Below are 17,280 nucleotides of genomic sequence, written 5' to 3'. Positions count from 1 at the left end.
TATTAGAGTTTGTACTTTGATCAATGAAAAAAATTCACTGCCGCAGGCAAGCAAAGATAAAATAGCAGGAATCTGCTTCCCATGACCATATTTTCAGAATTGTTTTTAATGCTTCTGTTTGAATGTCAGCTTCATCATGGCAGGGGTGTTGTCTGTTCTGTTCAGTTTTATTTCAGTGCCCAGAGCAGCATCCACATATAACAAATGCCCAATAAGTATTTGCTGAAAAAATAAATCTGAGGGAAGAGTGCAAGAAGTCCTCTTAGACCAGTAGCTTCTCGTAGTGTACCACAAAGAGCTTGATGTATACTTTGCAGTTTACACACACACAGTCCTACCTTCAGTAACCAGAAAACAGAAAACCCATAAACTTCTTACATAACTTTGTATTCTTTTATGTCTTCAGATCAGTTAATAATGGCTTACTTTTATTAGACAGTTCTTTACCATGATGGCAGCTGAACACAGTTTGCCCAGTAGACCCTACAGAATCAGAGTTGTTCATGAAATTTAAGTATTGACTATCAGCATCATGAAGACATTAATTTATCCAAAAGTGTGACTCTCTTGCCCATGGCATAGTAGGGTTGGTCTGATAGTATTATTGTTATTTCTAAAACATGAAAAGATCTAAATACTTTTCTTATGTAATTCTTTTATTTTAAAGTGTACATAACACTATTGTAAAGTATGTCTAAAACAGTAAAGAATTAATCAGAATAGTCTAATTATAAACCATTGTCTTTTTAAAAAAAAGAGCTTGTAATACATTGGATAAAAATATTCATCACAAAAGAAACACTGTAGAATATTTCAATCCTTAGCAAGGTTTAAATTGCATAGCACAGATTAAATATGATCTCATAGAAGGAAAATTTATTAAGGGCTGGAGTGATTGGGAAAATTCACTAACAAAGTAGTGACTTGAGTTAATTCTTCCATATTAGTGGTGGAAGAAAATGTGGGGAAGGATTAGAAGGTGGAAAAATTAATAGTTACTATTCTGGTGTAGCAGAAAGGAAATCCAAATGCCTACAACAAAGGATCACCTTTTTGTGGTGCTGAGGGAAACACTGACTGGATAATGACAAGGTTCCCAAAATAAAGACATTAGTCAGGATCCTAAATTCTTGATGCAATCAATCTCTAGGATTTCCTTGGAATGGAGTGAGGGATTTGTTGATAAATTCATACTTTTCATGATAAATTAAGGCTTTATCTTGAAATGTTCTATGGTTTATTGCCTGAGAAATTTGTTCAAACACTGTGGAAATATTGAGATTGCCTTTGGTCATATTCTCTACAATTTAGAGAAAATCTGACCCCACCTTTTGCCTAAGGTCCAGATGAATGGTCTGCTTCATGGTTCTTTTCCCCTAGTCCCTAACCATGCATGGCTAGGCTTTCTAAGGTTGGGGAAGGCTCATACTCAGGATGTAGCTCCAGGTCCATTTCAGAGTAGAAAAGAGCCTGTAAAAAAGACAGACTCTTTTTGTCATTTTTTAGTGACAAAAATGGAAATGATTAAAATTTGTAATGATTAAAATTTTAATAACCAATTAAGAAAATTGACTCATGACCACAAAACATTTAGAGTAAACAAGAACAGAAGGCACTTCTTTCTTTTCCTCCCCAAGCTCTACTATATTCTATGCAAGCTCCATTCTATAACATCAAGTACATACTTTTGTCCCTAGCTCATCATGTCAGAGAGCCTCCTTGGGAATGGGATAATAATGATAATGGGTAGTTGTTTTGATATTTTCAAGAGGGGCAGCAACACAGTGCAGCATTGTAAGATTGATCTTAGTGTGCAGAATGAGTCAGATGAGGAAAAATCAATCAGAAGAAAATAAAAGGAAGGGACTTACTGAACTTGGCACTTCTGAATTGAGAAGAGCAAATTCAATAAATAGTTGAAAGCAAGAATTTGTAAAATATATGACAAGTCGAGTGTTGGTAAGGAAGGGGAAAGAAGAATTAAAGAGGTCTCCAAGGCTGCTATTATGAGTGGAAAAATGATTTTATGGTAACGTATGTGAAAAAGAACTGCTTTTGTTGCAGGGATATGAACTTCTTTTAAGATAAATACCCTGTGAACTTTTGGAAATATGGAAGTTGACATCAAGTGGAAGCCAAATGTGTTTATTTTCCCAGAACTATAAAAACGTAGAAATTACCATGGCTCTCTACACCTACAAGATATGGTTTAACATGACCCTAGGAATCTACATTTGAAAATAAAGGAGAAGAAACAAATTTTCCTTATGGAATAATTATAAATATTTTATGTAGATCCACCTCCCTCTAGGAGATGGAGCTTAGTCTCTTGACTTATTTGAGTGTAGGTTGTAGTTAAAGACATGCTTTCAAAGAATGGAATATGATGCTACAAATAACATAGTTACCTTATTTTTAAAAGATGAATAATATTCCATTGTATGCATACATTTCTTTATTCACATATATGTTGATGAATATTTACCTTGTTTCTGTCTTTGCTATTAAAAATAAAAACTGCAATGAACATAGAAGACCTGATCTCAGAGGTGAGATTACTGTACTTATGTGAGTATCCTAAAATAGTCAAACTCAGAGAAGTAGAGAACAGAATGAAGGTTTCCAGAGACTGAAGAGAATGGGAAGTGGTGAAATATTGGTCAAAAGATATAAAGATCAGTTATTAAAGATGAATAAATCATAGAGATCTACCATACTGCCTATGCTTGATCATATTTTATTTTAGATTTAAAATTATGCTGAGAAGGTAGATCTTATGTTAAATGTTCTTTTTTAAAATGCAAATATTGAGCCAGTAAACTTTATTGGACTGTACACATAGTCTCTCAGATGATAAGCTTGTTCCTCTGACTTATTGCTGGATGGTTAAGTAGCGTTTCATTTTTTTTATTAGCTACACATGACATTACAATGATCTTGGCAATTCATACATTAGAATCAATTAGGAAGGACAGCAGAATAGAATAGACATTGTGATTGCTGCATGTATATAGGTGACTGTGTGACCAGTGTGATTCTGCAATCTGTACAATCAGAAAAATGAGAAATTATACCCCAATTGATTCTAATGTTAAATGTTCTTAACATACATACACGATAACTAATAAGAGGGGAAATACAGTAATGTTATAGTGGAGAAATATGGTAATCACTACTCTAATCAGGTGATCAAGGTTAACATCACCAATGATATCCTGAAGATATCATGTATTCCCTTCCAATGTAATAACAACACTTCATCATGGTATTCTTTTCAAAAATCTATAACCCCAGTCTGATCATGAGGAATATATCAAAAGAAAAGGACAATCTATAAAGGGCTTGAATAGTAGTTATTAAATGTCAATGAGGTCACAAAAACCAAGGAAAGACTAAGAAACTGTCAAAGACCAGAGAAGATTAAGAACTTTAACACACAAAAAGGAGATATGTGGAAAAACTGGTGAAATCAGAATAAAGTCTGAGTTTAGTAAATAGTAATGTGCCCATGTTTTTTCTTAGTTTTGATAAATATACTGCAGTGATGTAAGTTGACAACATTAGAGGAAGCTGAAAATGGGGAATGGGGAGCTAGAAATGCTATGTATTTGCATTTTTGTAAATATGAAATTATTATGAGATTTGAAAAATCATTTCCAAAAAGGACTCTGGGGGAAATTCTAATTACTGCCTAGTTTGAAGCATCTACTGTTGAGAAAGTAGAGCTAGAAATATAAATGAATTGGTCAGTTTATTATAACTTCAGGACCTGGCATAGTGCCTGGCACACAATAAATCCTCAGTAAATATTTATTAAAATACTGAATCCCTGAGCATTTTGGATAACATTGTAAAAAAGAAGACTGAGTGTACCATCATAGAGACAGAAGGTAGTATGGGTATGGCCAGGGGCTGGGCAGAGGAGCCTATGGGGAGTGAATGTGATGTTTGTAGTTTTAATTTTTCAAATTGAAAATAATTCTGGAGATATGTGGTAGTGATGGTTGCACAACCATGTGAACGCACTTAATCACACCAAATGGTATACCTTAAAAAAGTTAAGATAATAAATTCTATGTGATGTTTATTTTTCCAAATTTTTTTTCAAAAATTGGGAAAAAGGAAGCCTGAAGTGAAGTATTGGTGGCACTTGTATTTATGGTGTAGGAGTCAGAAACATGGCAGAAATGAGTGAAAAGGGACTCAGGAAGCCAAGAGGGGCCAGATTTTAGATGGAAATTTTGGGAGGGTCAGCCATATTAAATACTGTGGATGTGGAGAAGACTGGGGCTTAGGAAGAGGCTGCTGGTGAGTGGGTTATGAAGAAATCACTGGTGCTTTTCAAAGATAAGGGACCAGAGACTGGTGATAAGTGACAAAACCAAACGAATACACACACGTGCGCGCGCACACACACACTCACACACATAACCAAGAGGACAAAGAGATTGGGGTGGTGGGTAGAAAAAAATAAATTTTTGTTAATGAGATCCAACTATACACATTTGAAAAGCTGTTTCTATGAAGATTTTTCTCTGTATGATTCAGAGAGCACTTCTTGGACTAACCAACTAAAATTCCAGGAAGAAGACAGTTCTCCCCCTCATTTGGGAGAAAGTTTTTCCCAAATGGAGTTTTGAAGGCAACAGACTCAGCTGCCTTGGGTTGTAGTGAGCTTCCTATGCCTGGAGCTTTGGGTTTGTGTAGAGGGGTTCCTAGGTGAGACAGGTGGTAGACCAAATGACTTTTAGTTTTGTTATATCTTCAGGAATGTAGCCTGATGCTATTGCACTTTGAGAATGTAAGTTGGACAATAGAGTTTCAGTGAAACTGTTAGTAGACAGACTCCTATGGGAAGGACAGACAGGCAGGAGGATCCTTGGAGACCTGGGAGACCAGTAGAGAAGAGTTTTGAAAAAAAAATTACTTGATTATTTCTTCTGCCACTCCTCATCTCTGGCTATAATACCGTTCACATTTCCCCGGCTCGATTTATGCCTTGAAGACACTGCATACTTTATATTTTACCATACATTTGGATAATAATTATTAACATGATCTTATCATCAAGGGAAAATAACACAATTATAATTGATAAATCATGTTGACAAAAATTTTCATATATTGTAATATCAGAAGACACTTATTTCTAACATTGTCATCCAGTGTTAAAATACTTCTGTGAGAAAAATCTCCAGTCACTTTCTTTAGATAAATGACAAGCATCCTGTAGTGGGGGGTAAGAAGAGTGAGTAAGTTTGACCTAAATGTGAGATGAGACCACATGCAGAATAATAAACTTCACTTCCCCTCTTTCTTGATGGTTTCTATCCAATAGCAGTCATCACTGTTAAGTACTTATTGAGTGGTTTTCTAACATAGTCAGATTCTTAATTGGGAATCTGTCTTTCAGGATGTGGTGAGCAGACATTACGAAGCTTCAACTGCAAATATGTGCTGTGACTCTTGCTTAATGAGCCTTATTTTCATAGGTCACACAAGAAAATCAATTGAATTATTTCACAGTCACACAATCCACATCAAGAAGGCCCTTCTTAATTCTTCTTTGTATAATTCTCACTCCAGCTGGACAGCTTTGCTCATTGTCCCTCAAACATACCAAAATCATTTCAGTGTCATTGCCTTTGGTCCAGTTCCGTTCCCTACTTCTTGGTGGAATTTTCTTTATGATTTCTCCAACTTAACACATTGCCTCTTTTGGAATTGCAGTAGAATTTATTTTCTATACACCTGACACTTAAAATATTTACTTATTTATTTTCTGATCTTTGTGAATAGTTTTAATGATTCATGGATTGATATTCAACTGGGTCGGCTTACTCTGATTCAATTAAAGAGCATAAATTCTGGGGCATTTTCAGGTTGGGTAAGCAACCATCCTAAACCCTGTGTTCTTTTCTTCACCATTATTAAAGTTTGATGACTGTTTCCTCATGGGTCAGAGACTGTGTTATCACAGGATCCGGAGGCCAACTCATGAGTCCTTCTCACTGTGCACATAGATAATCCCCCTTGAAAACAAATCATCCTCTCTCCTTGGTTCCTTTGCCTCCTCTCTTTAAACTATTATGAAAATTCAGTGAGCTCAGAGCTTTTTATTTAAAGTGTTACAAAGTCTGACTTGCCTAGTCTTATCATAAAGCTAATAGGAATCAAATTTAGTTATCAGTTCTGATAACTGATGATTTCCAATAAACTAAGTCTAGGTTATTATGGGATTTCCAGTCAGTTTAGTCACTCTTGTCTTGCATTTAATAATGGTAATGATAGAACATAAAAAGATGAGGTCAATTTACTAGTAAAGCTATGCTTGCAGTGTTGACAGTTTTCAGATATCTGAGTTTAAATGTAACAGATTATTCAATTGTTTCCCTCTGTGGGATTTAAAAACATAAGACTGTAATTTTATAAGTTGAAAAACAGTGTTATCTATCATTCTTAGCCTTTATTAAACATCAGGATATTGTCTCTTCCATTTGGGGTAGAGTTTAATATTGAAAAAAAAGAGTTCAAAATTTTCTTTCTTGCTTTTGAATGAACAGAAATCTATTTTGTGAAGATAATTTTTTTTCTTTGCCTTCCTCTCTCCCACTCCAGGTGGCCCTGAGAATTCTGAAGGCTGTCTTTTAGTATGATAGAACAGGAAGTTCTCTGAGTGATATGACTTGAGAGAACTTGAAAAATCCCTCTTTGTCCTGAAACTTTGTTCTGAAGCCCCAATTCCACATTGAATTGAGACGAAAATAATGTGGCCTTTAACTGCCTCCTTAGCCTGTTGGTCAGCTTTCTGCCCACACCCTCTGGGCCCTGGATAGTCTTTGAGGGAGTGGACACCCTGTGGGATGGATTGTGTCTAGTGGGAAATTCTTGATGATAGTGACTGGATCCGGTGCAGTTTCTCCTTCTTTCTTCTGTAACTAGTTCAAGATGAAGTTCATTTTTGAACCCGTTTATGTGACCTGTTCATGAATGAACAGGCCACCTGGGAACATTGCTGTGAAACTGTGGCTCATTTTGGAGGTGTGCCCAGCATGAGGGGGCTGCATATTTTATTGCTTTGCCCCTTTCTTTGCTTCATTTCCTTTTCTCCTTATTCTCAAGGCCTTGGGATTGTACCTCTCAAATGAAGTGAAAACCTATTCATCTATGCCTTAGTCTCTGCTTCCTAAAAGGGCCAGGTTGAGACACTCTAGACGCTAGAATAGTTCTTTTGAGTGAAATAATTTCTCTCCTTGTGAGTCTGCTTTGAAAACAAATAAATTCAGGAAGGAAAAGGTCTTAAAGAATATGGTTTGCTTCTAGCACTATTAAACCAGAATGAGGATATTAGTTTATCACAGGGCACAAGACAACAACAAAAAGGTATAAAAGGAGATAACAAAAAAGAAGAACACTAATGTCAAACTTGAGCTACTTCACTTTTTAAACTTTTTTTAGTCTCAGCCAACCGCAAGCCAAAAATAATTAAGTATCATTTCCACGCCCTATTTTTTTCCCCAATTCCTCATTAGATACGGCCCCAGTTTGGACTTGGGAAATACTCTCATATGGTATGTACATTTGAAATTCTGTTTTTCTTCTTAACAATATGTGTGCAATGGGAAATTTCCAAATGCTTACAATTTTTTCACCCTAGCGTTGATTTTAACTTCAAAAATATAATTAACTGTATTTCTTTGGAAATTAATATGATTTAATATCCACTGGGTTGTGAAATAGTACTGTCTCAGATCTGACTTTATCAACTGTATTTGTATCATTGAATCACTTAACCAACCAACTGCATCATCAACCCCAAACGTCATGAATGGCATGCTGAATCACAGACAGAACTGTACTGAGAATACAACCAGCCATACATGTAGAAGATGCCACATTTCCATTAATCAGCTGAGGAATATTAACCTCTTTAAAAACTACTAGGGAGAAACAGCATGTGGAGAGACCAGAATGCAGTTTTGTCTCATTAAGTACATCTATATGAACACACTGCTTAAATGTAGTGGTATGTGTATGCACATACATTTAGCTTTTGCAGTTTATGTCACAGCCATATACATAAGTCAAATTTTACTCTAAATGAAGATATTTGACACTAAACATTTATGAGCGTGAGGACCTAGTTTTTACCAGAATAATTATAATTCCCCTTCTTTTACTTCCTCTGCAAAACATTACCTATGAAGGTTAAATATTCTTAATTTCCTTTCTCCGTCCTCTGTCTTTAAGCACATAGTTAAATCTTTACCACATCCATGTGAGTTAGGTATACTGGGCCTCACTTTACAGAAGGAAACCCTGAAACTCGGTGATTTTGTAACCATCAAAATCACAAATCTGACAATTAAAATGCAGATTGAGGATTCAAATGCAGCTCCATTTGACCCCAAAACTTTTCTTTTCCTGTTACTCTATTCTGCTTCCTTTTAATATAAATGAAATTCCAGGGATTTGACTGTGAAATATTCTTTCAATTTCTGTTTGAACCAATAGATTGATTAATTCTCCTTTGGGCTCCTTTGGTTTACAACTGGATTTTCCAATAGATCCTAGGATGTGATTCCAATCATGAAATTGATGTGGAGGCAAGAAATCATTGGATTTGGTATACACAAGTAGAAGTTTTCAATGTACCTAAGATGTCAATGTCCTAAATCATGAAAATAGAAACAAATGGACATTTTGTGATCATGTTATACATATATTTTTAAACACAAAATGTGCTTGGCTTTAAAAATGGAAAATTCAGCTCAGAGATGAGGCAAATGTAACGTACATGGCTGTTTAAGTTGGTCACATATGATCTTTTTAAATAGTTGACCCAGCTGGTGCACTACTTACCTCAGCATTAGCAGTGGCTTTGAGACTGAGTGTCATGTGCCTTGTCAGTCTGCCCCTGTTTGAATGCTTGCATTGTTCCCACTGACTTCACTGCCCATGCTGACTGACAGGGATAATACTTTTACTACACTCTGTAATTTTTAACTTGAAAATCTCAAAGTGCATAAAAATAAATGGAGCTTTGGCTCACTAAAATAGAGATGGATTTCTTTCCCTTTTTTCTTTAATTTTACGAGTGAAGTTGATATTTTAAAACTAGTCCTAGAAAAAAGGACTCAACTTGTAGTCACTTAGCAAGCATAGCTAACTATATTATTTTGTCTAATCCTAGTTTTATTGCTTTAACACATTTGAGAAATTCTGCAGACCTTGTGAAGCAGGGATGTATGGATGAAAGGAGTCAAGTATAAAATCATTGGCGCAGGTGAAAACCAAACATAGAACAAAACACAGCAACAAAGAAAAAAAATTCAATACAATTGCTTCCCAGCAGCATAAGAAATTTAAAAGCTTTATTTTATGATAAGCAGAATAAACCCTAACATTTAATGTGACATCCATAAGGGCTGATGTACTCTGGGCTGCCTTACTGCAAGTGTGGAGCTGAGAGCCCCACTCTGTTCTGTTCTTGCTAGGCCATGGGGGATAACACTTTGTTTAAATGCATTACCTTTTCGTTGGACATGATGAAGATTCCTCAAAAGCCCATCCATCCTCCCTAATTTTCAATGCATTACATATTTGAAAATTTGAATGTAATTAGGGAGGATGGATGGTTTTTGAGGAATCTTCATCATGTCCAATAAAATATGGCTGAAAGAACCAGCAAGGTTAGCCTGAAGAAGGGAAATCCATTTCTGGAACGTTGATAGCTGGCTTCTAGAAAATGAGGATCTGTTATGGGAAAGAGAGATTAGACTTATTTTAGGTGACTTCAAACAGGAAAACCCTAGCTCAACATGTAGAAGCACCTACAGAGCTTTGGAAATAGGTGCTTAATATATTTTTTGAAAGAATGAATGGGTGTGATTGAAAGCATGGACACCTGGTCTCCCAGAAGTGGAATACTATGGAAGAGACTGAAGTCTCTCTATTGAATTTTAAATGTGGAATTGATGAATTCTTCCAGGGAACAATTTCCAGAGAGGTGAGAGTTGGTTTGTGGGATATTTGAAAATTCTTAGAATCTTACTAATTCTGAAGTTGAATGTAATTTGTGACTCTCTTTATTAGAAATCTTTTATTTTTCATAAACACCACACTTTCCATAAAATACAATTTGTGTTTTCCCTGATGATAGAGAATATAATTTTAATAATGTATGGTCTCTTTAAAAATTCTTACTTTATTGATATTTATAAACCAGGTTATGGGATGGGAAAGGAAACTATGATCCTAGGTTTTCCTAGGAAAAATGATCAAGACAGTTTGTTGAGTACTTTCAAGTCATATAGTGAATTAAAAATGATTGCGTCTGGTTGGTGATCTTTTTATAAGATAATGGTGTTTTCCCTAAAAAAAATTTTAAAGTTAAAATTCAAGACTTTGAAGTCTGCACAATTGATTCAGAATAAAGGGGTATATTTAAAATGAAAGCTACCTTTTGGATTAAAATAAATTTGGTTGAAGAGAATTACAGTGGTTCTCAGATGAGGCAATCTTCCACCCATTCTACAACCACAGGGGAAATCTAGCAATATCTGCACATTTTTTATTGTGACAACTGAGTCAGGGGTGGATGCTATTGGCATCTAATCAACTTGCAGTATACAGTATCCTACAACAAACAAGTATCCAGCCCAAAATGTCAATAGTGTGAGGGTTGAGAAAACCATTTGATGCTTCTCATTCATTTAAAACCAGACATGGGATTTCTTTGAACAATGAAATGAGATGTATAGAATATAAAATATATTTTAATTCTTGTCTTCCAAAGATTTTCCATTTACTCAAATTGAAGTTATATTTGACAGAATGGCTAACTTTGACAACATGAGACTAAACATTGCAGAAGAGGCCCTGGCTCTCAGGCTATAATTTCCTAGTTTTTCTACTTGTATTGGTAGCCCATCTTTGTTTCTCTTATCACTGACTTGTTCTTGTCAAGTATCTCACATTAAAAAAACAAAACAAAAAACTCTCTTGTTTGGGTATATGTTGACTAATCTCTCTCTTTAAGTTCAATGTATTTGAAGAGTAATCTACAATTATTTACACATTCTTCATGCTACTGAGATTTCTCTAGAAACATATTACTAGTGCAAATCTAATGCATGCTTTTCATTTCTTATATTTATATCTCTGACAATTTGTATTTTGTTCAATTTCTTCTGAAGAAGTTTTTTTTTTCTAGCTCTGTAGCCTCTTCTCAGTCTCAGAAGGGCCCTTCTCTTTCTGCCACCCTATCTTATTGATATTCTTCAGAATTCTATCCTTAATCAGCTTTCTCTTTTCACACAGCTTTTTCTGAGAGATCCATTCCCATGGAATTTAGTACCAGGAGAATGAATCTTCATGACTCCCAAATATAGAACCTGTAGTTCTGACTTCATTCTACAGTTCTGGATTTATATATCCATAAATTGTCCCCTGGATGATCTACAGATATCTCGAATTTAGTGTCTAAAACTGGATTACTCTTCAGGTACAATCTTCCCATATACCTGAGATCTGCTAATGAATTAAGCAGTTACTTAAGTTGCAAACTCTGAGTCATCTCCAACTCCTTTATGATCAATCCCCGCCAAATGTTTCAGATTTAACCTTGTGAATCCCTCATATTCATTTATTCTTCTCCATAACCAGTACTAGCATCTTGATTTAGGAATGTCTGAAATATTAAATATTGACATTAACATATTTTTTTTCAAATTTGAAAAAGGAAAAGGATGATTATGGTTTTTGCTTTAGACTTTTCACTGGTCACATCTTAGCTGCATCATAGAATTCAACGTACCATGGCATGTAGATCTTTTGTTACCCACTTTCTTCCCAATTTCCTCTTCCTTCACAATCCCCACCCTGAAAACAAGATGGACAAGTCATGTTATTTCATGACATGTATTTATACAGTTGTCCTTTTTGTTTAGCATGCCCTAGTTAACTAACATGTTATTTATTATCTTGTAAAAAAGTTTTCTTCTTAATAAAGAAGTAGGTAGAAATAGATTTAAAATAATAAGAAGATCTTTGTACACCACACCTTCTTGCCTTTCCACCTCCCTAGAGGCAGCACCTGTTGCCTCTTTTAGGAGTTTCTTCTGCTATTCGCCTCTGTATTATGAAATACTTTGTTTATGATGCTACTTCTTGACTTGTCAGCTTTAGATCTTTGCTATTGAGTTCTTGCTTTTTCATAATTTTAGAACCATTAACTTCAGGATGATACTCAAAACTTAAGAACTGGTACAGCACAGGCACTGATTAATTACTACCAGTCTCCCAGGTGGTGTACGTGTGCTAGCAAGTGGCCCTAATTTTATGATAATCTTTTGTTCAATTATCACTATTGATATTATTATAACTGCATAGTTATTATCCACTGCTGAAACAAATGATAAACTGTGATTATATTGCTTACATATTTTTGTTTTTCACAAGTATTCATTGATGCTTTAAAAATCATTTATTTCTCATTAAAAATCCATTATAAACCTCAATTTCTCTATGAAGTCTTTGCCACTGGGCCGAGTTGATTCTTCACCTGGTGTAACTCCTGTGTTATCTTTGTTGCTATGCTGATCACACTTTACTTGAATATTTGTGTGTCTGTGTTTTCTAGTATTTTATCTCCTTGAGGTTAGTGATAATATCTTTGAGACTTCAGCATCTTGCACCAGTGCCAAATACATAGTGCTTAATAAATATCTGTTGAGAGGATGGAACAGGAGTACCCTTTTTGTAATAGACTTCACTATTTGGTAGATGGGTTTGAGAGCATTTTTCTGTTTTCTGTATCACTTCTTTCAGATCGCAAACTCAAATGTCCACTAGGATCCTGACTGTTAAAATAAATGAGATCAGCAAGTCTCACATAGTTTGTGGCACTTAAAGGAGTTACCTGATTCTTAGTCCCAGCCAGTTATTAGAGGAAAAAATCCTTCATTGCCAGACCTCCTGTAATTTTGAGAGAAGCACAAACTTCAGGTCTAATATGAACTGCCTTAATTCAGTTTTGAAAAACTATGCAGGTCAAGGAAATGATTCTTCAGGAATAATTCTGTTCATGGTCATCAGTTGCTGGACTGAAGATTGTGGGTGGGAAGTGGGAGGTAGAGTGCATGTTGTTCCAGGTTCTCTGCTTGGTTTGGGTGCTGGTTTGGCTGAAGATGCCTCCTCCCCAGGGGCTCTGCATCTACCTGATGATGGTGGCCTCCTTTTGCCAAGTGAAGCCAGCATGTGGAGTGAGGTCCAGCTGAAAGGGCTTGGGTAAGGTTTTTATGAGATCGGGGTCCCTTCCATCAGATGGAGGTGGAGAATAATGGGTTAAGTTATAAATGATAGTGGAAGGAGTGCAACTAGACTAAAAATTGCATAAGATGTGCCAATTCATGTGTTTTTTTTTTCTGATAAAACTTAATTTTGCAAACCCTGAGCAGATATTGCTACCCCCAGTTTGTAGATGTTGACATTTACCTTTCTTTTGAGTTTCCATTATTAGAACAGATTAACTGTAAAATTAAGGTGTCCTCATTTTGCCCCATAAAGAAAGTTCATGTGTGGAATTTTGGAAATGGATTAAATGTCTTTTATTATCTTCCACTAGAAATTGCTACTACGATTTTTGATTTTGAGGTTTTTGTTTGTTTATAGATTGACTGAGTCATTCTTCATCCTTTATGCTCTGTATCATTTGCCGAGATTATGAAGATGAGTAATACATAGTTTCTGTGTTTGAGAAACCCTAAGTGATTGTTTGCTTCTGTTTGTTCTAAGTGTAAAGGGAGAGACAAATGTTGGGGGGAAAACGTGTAAATAATTGAGAAATTTGGTGGCCAAACTGTGACAAAAAAAGTGAGTCATTCCTTTTTCTCTTGTTGCAATAAACAAAATGTGCTGGTAAAAAATTGGAAAGCACAAATAAGCAAGATTAAGAAAAAAATCCCCTCTTAGCCAGTGTGAGCAACTCTGTATTTATTTATTAAGTAACTATTTATACAAATTGTTTTTTTACACTTTATGCACAAAGAAACCCATGCACACAAATCACACTAAATGATTATCCTATAGTCTGCTTTCTTGTTTAGAAATATATTAAAATGTGCTGTTGTTGTTTGAACATCAATTTTTATGGCTTAAAACTTATTACATGAAGATAAATAAAATGTATTTAATCAATCCTCTATTGTTAACTATTTAGGTAATTTCTATTTTTTTCTGACTTACACCATATATAAAGTTTCTAAAGCTAGCTAAATCTTTTTTATGTGTTCTGAATTATTTCCTTGGGAAAAATTACTAGCAATGTAGCTATTGGATTTAAGGTTTGTACATTTTTTGAGTTATTTTTTGATTTAACTTCTGTAGAATTAAATCTACACATCTAAGATTACAAATTAAATCTATAGATAAGCAGTATGAGTTTATCCATCACAAGTGGATTTGAGTTGCCATTTCTCTTTACTTTTGCCAACACCAAGTAGCATATCTTTCTTTAAGAAAAATCTTTTCTAATTTTAAAAATGGAAAAAAAGCCTGTCTTTATAAAGACCCTTTTGAATAATCTGACATTTGAACTTCTTGGCTACTGCAGTTTTCTGCTGTAGGACTATTATTTTGTGTTGTGAAGAATTGGTTGGCTGTTTATCTGCTTTAGTTATCTGCTTTAGAGCAAGTTGAGGGTCAGGAATGTCCTATTCACCTGTGTGTTCCTGGATGCTCAAGAATGTTGGTTGAATTGAAATGAATTGGGGAAGATGTGCTGTTTAGAAATTGTTAGCCAACTGTATAATTTTCAATATAACCAGTGAGAGGTTAAGTTACATCTTGCATAATAATGAGTAAGTTTTACTGATCACTGATTATATGCCAACACTATCTTCGGTGCTTTGAATTCTTAACACATTGCTATGGTTTAAGTATAAGGTATCTCCCAAAAGCATATGTGTGAAACAATACAAGAATATTCAGAGGTGAAATTGATTAGAGTATGAGGGCCTTAACCTAATCTGTGGATTAATTCACTGATTTGGACTAACTAGGTGGTAATTGTAAGCTGGTAGGGTGCGGTTAGAGAAAATAGATTCCTGGGGGCATTCATTGGGGTTTATATTTTGTCCCTGGTGAATGGAGCGCATTCTCTCTGTGTTTCCTTTTTACCGCATCTTGAGCTATTCTTGGCCATGGTCTTCCACCATGATGGTCTGCCTCACTTTGAGCCCAGAGCTGTGGAGTCAGCCAACCATGGACTGAACCTTTGAAACTATAAGCCAAGATAAACTTTTATTAAATGACTATTTATACTATGTATGTTTTGTTTTTGTCAGGTCTTTTGGTCACAGCAGTGAAACTGACTTAAACACACCAGATTAGCATACTTTTAACACTGATAAACAGGTCTTAAACTCAGGACTAGCTACTTCCTAAGCCATCTTTATATTCCCCTTTTCTCCTTTTCTATCCTCTCCTCTTTTCCTTGTAGACATTTTGGATATATACTTACTAGAGAGAACAGCATAATGAACCTCGACACACCATCATCCAGTTTCAACAATTACCACCATGAAGCCAGTCTTGTTTCCTCTGTCTTTTCCTCATTACTTTGTACCCTTATTTCCATGTTGGATTATTTTAAAGCAAATCTCAGGCTCCTTCCTAAGATATGTCCAAGTCTCCTCCCTTAAGATGCATAGTCAGGTATAAGAACTCTGGCTTGAAAATACCATCTTTAGCTGAAAATATGAGACATTCTGGCCTCTGTTCCCCTGCCTGGCTGGGAGAGAGGTACAGAGCCACAGGCTTGCTAGTCTCCTAAGTGGATTATGACTTGGAGATGGTATTTCACATTAAGCAAATTCTTGAGTTCTAATGCTTATTTTTTTGGTTCTGTTTTGTACTTAAAGGCCTAGTGATCCTCCACTGTGTGGTGGCTGATGGAAATTCAACCAGAAGTCCTGAAACGAATGGCCCTCTCTGTGGAGATCTTGGGGAAAACTGCACAGGTAATACTTCATATTCAATCTTGGAAAGTTGATCTCCCTGTTTTAATCTTTTGATAATAGAAGTCATAATAATAGGCAGTTCTTTAAGCACAGAGTAATGTACAAGGTTTTGTACTAAGTGGTTTACATGCAATAATTCATTCATTCCTTAAAACAGCCCTCTGAGTAAAGTTATATTTTTTAAAATTTTATTTTAGGATAAAGTTTAGAAAGGCTAAGCAAATTTCCCAAGGTGACACAGCTAGTAAATAGAAAATCTGGGATTTGAACTCAGGTCTTTCTGACTTCCAGTACCTTCATTCTTAACTACTATATTGGATGTACCAGACATGAACCATAACCTGTGATATCTTGCACTAGATTCATAAACATACTGTTTAAATTTAAATTCTTTTCTTTTCTCTGCTTGGAAAAAGAGAAAAAGGTAAAGGAGATGCTTGAGTTAATTTTCTCAAAGTTATCATTCTAAGGCAGAGTTTTTCCTTATTAAGGGTTTATGGACCATCTGGCCCTTGCTGAAGTACTGAACCTTGCTGAAATACCATGAAAGCAGCCATTCATGCTATGCAAATTAATAGGCTTGGCTGTGTTCCAACAAAACTTTATTTAGAGAAACAGGTCATGGGCCAAATGTGACCCTTGGAACATAGTTTGCTGACCCCCAGTCTAAGGTGCTGTTTATTTTGTTTAGATTATGTGATCTTGTCTTCTATAAGGTATTGTCTGATTTTAAAAAAATAGCAAAAACAAAATACAAGCCAATTTACAAGAGTAGGGTGGAGTGGAGAGGAGCCTCTAGGTTCCCTGGAAATTTTTCTGGGCTGGGAGTATGGTGACTTGATGTGAGTGTCCCTTTCCTAGCACTCTGGGAACTTTGTGGCTGAGCCAGGAACATGCTGAGCAACTCTTCCTGAGCTGAGTCATTAGCTCCAGCCCAGTCTTCGTCTTTCATCCTGTAGAGCAGTGGGTGGGCTGGAGGGTGTGCATAGGCTGTGGCATCCACTGGTGTCTTAGGTCATGCTTGTGTGGGCCTGGCCTTGTCACCCATGTAGGGAGAACAAGGCCAACTTTATGTGATTGTGTGTTTTTCTTCAGTCTGGCTTCAGATGTCTTCAATGATGACATTTTCACATTTCCCTTGGGAAATTATCCATCATCTGATGACTGATAATGTTCAAAAATCTACTCCTAGATGTGTTTTTGTTTTTGTTTTGTTTTGCAGTGCTGGGAATTGAACCCAGAGCCTTGTGCATGCCAG

The 17,280-nt window shown here is 35.7% G+C and overlaps 1 protein-coding gene across 2 annotated transcripts in view; it reads left to right on the top strand.

Annotated features, from left to right (window-relative positions):
* The window catches only part of Btc (betacellulin), a 52,941-nt gene that overhangs the window by 9,310 nt on the left and 26,351 nt on the right, over nt 1-17,280 (top strand). For both annotated transcript variants that reach the window (XM_046458650.2, XM_046458641.2), the window contains exon 2: nt 15,924-16,022. In XM_046458650.2, coding sequence (XP_046314606.1) covers nt 15,924-16,022 — 99 coding nt within the window. The remainder of the gene's footprint in view (nt 1-15,923; nt 16,023-17,280) is intronic.

The sequence above is a fragment of the Marmota monax genome, unplaced genomic scaffold, assembly GCF_021218885.2.
Source record: "Marmota monax isolate L192 unplaced genomic scaffold, Marmota_monax_Labrador192_F-V1.1 WCK01_AAM20220418_F8-fsc00112, whole genome shotgun sequence".
Lineage (NCBI taxonomy): Eukaryota > Metazoa > Chordata > Mammalia > Rodentia > Sciuridae > Marmota > Marmota monax.
The sequence above is the reverse complement of the archived record's forward strand: the minus strand, read 5'-3'. Positions and strand labels throughout refer to the sequence as shown.